This window comes from Theobroma umbraticum, unplaced genomic scaffold (genome assembly GCF_002168275.2).
Source record: "Theobroma umbraticum cultivar Fairchild unplaced genomic scaffold, ASM216827v3 scaffold_30.0, whole genome shotgun sequence".
Lineage (NCBI taxonomy): Eukaryota > Viridiplantae > Streptophyta > Magnoliopsida > Malvales > Malvaceae > Theobroma > Theobroma umbraticum.
The window spans coordinates 4,307,279-4,307,634 of NW_018397254.1; the positions used below are offsets into that span (position 1 = coordinate 4,307,279).

The 356-nt window shown below is 41.9% G+C and overlaps 1 protein-coding gene across 1 annotated transcript in view; it reads right to left on the bottom strand.

Annotated features, from left to right (window-relative positions):
• The window catches only part of LOC110423309 (7,8-epoxymelianol synthase CYP88A108-like), a 5,215-nt gene extending 4,869 nt beyond the window's left edge, over positions 1–346 (bottom strand). Inside the window, exon 1 of the mRNA XM_089784919.1 lies at positions 45–346. Coding sequence (XP_089641045.1) covers positions 45–277 — 233 coding nt within the window. The 5' untranslated portion in view covers positions 278–346. The remainder of the gene's footprint in view (positions 1–44) is intronic.
• Between the last annotated feature and the right edge of the window lie 10 nt (positions 347–356).

Genomic DNA, 356 nt, shown 5'->3' on the forward strand with positions numbered 1-356 from the left:
ACTAGCTAATAACAATTTGTTGACAGAAAGGGAAAGAGAAAGACCTTTTAACCATGTCGTAGATGAAAGTATCAGGGTTCTTGGACCTGAAAGCTTTCAGAAAAGACCCCATGTTGCCAAACATAGGCCATCCCATATCACCTGGAGGGAGAGAATATTTCTTCTCTCCCAAGCTGCTAACATAGCGCCACTCGTTTACTTTCTTAAGAAAACCAAAGAGGAAAACATATGTTCCTAGCAGAACAGCAAGTACCAAAGCCAAGAAGTCTAAATCCATTATGGAATCTCTCTCCCCCTTTGCTTTTGGTGTCCTTTGAACTTATGGTTCTCGGACGCTCTATGTCTTATCTGGCCAT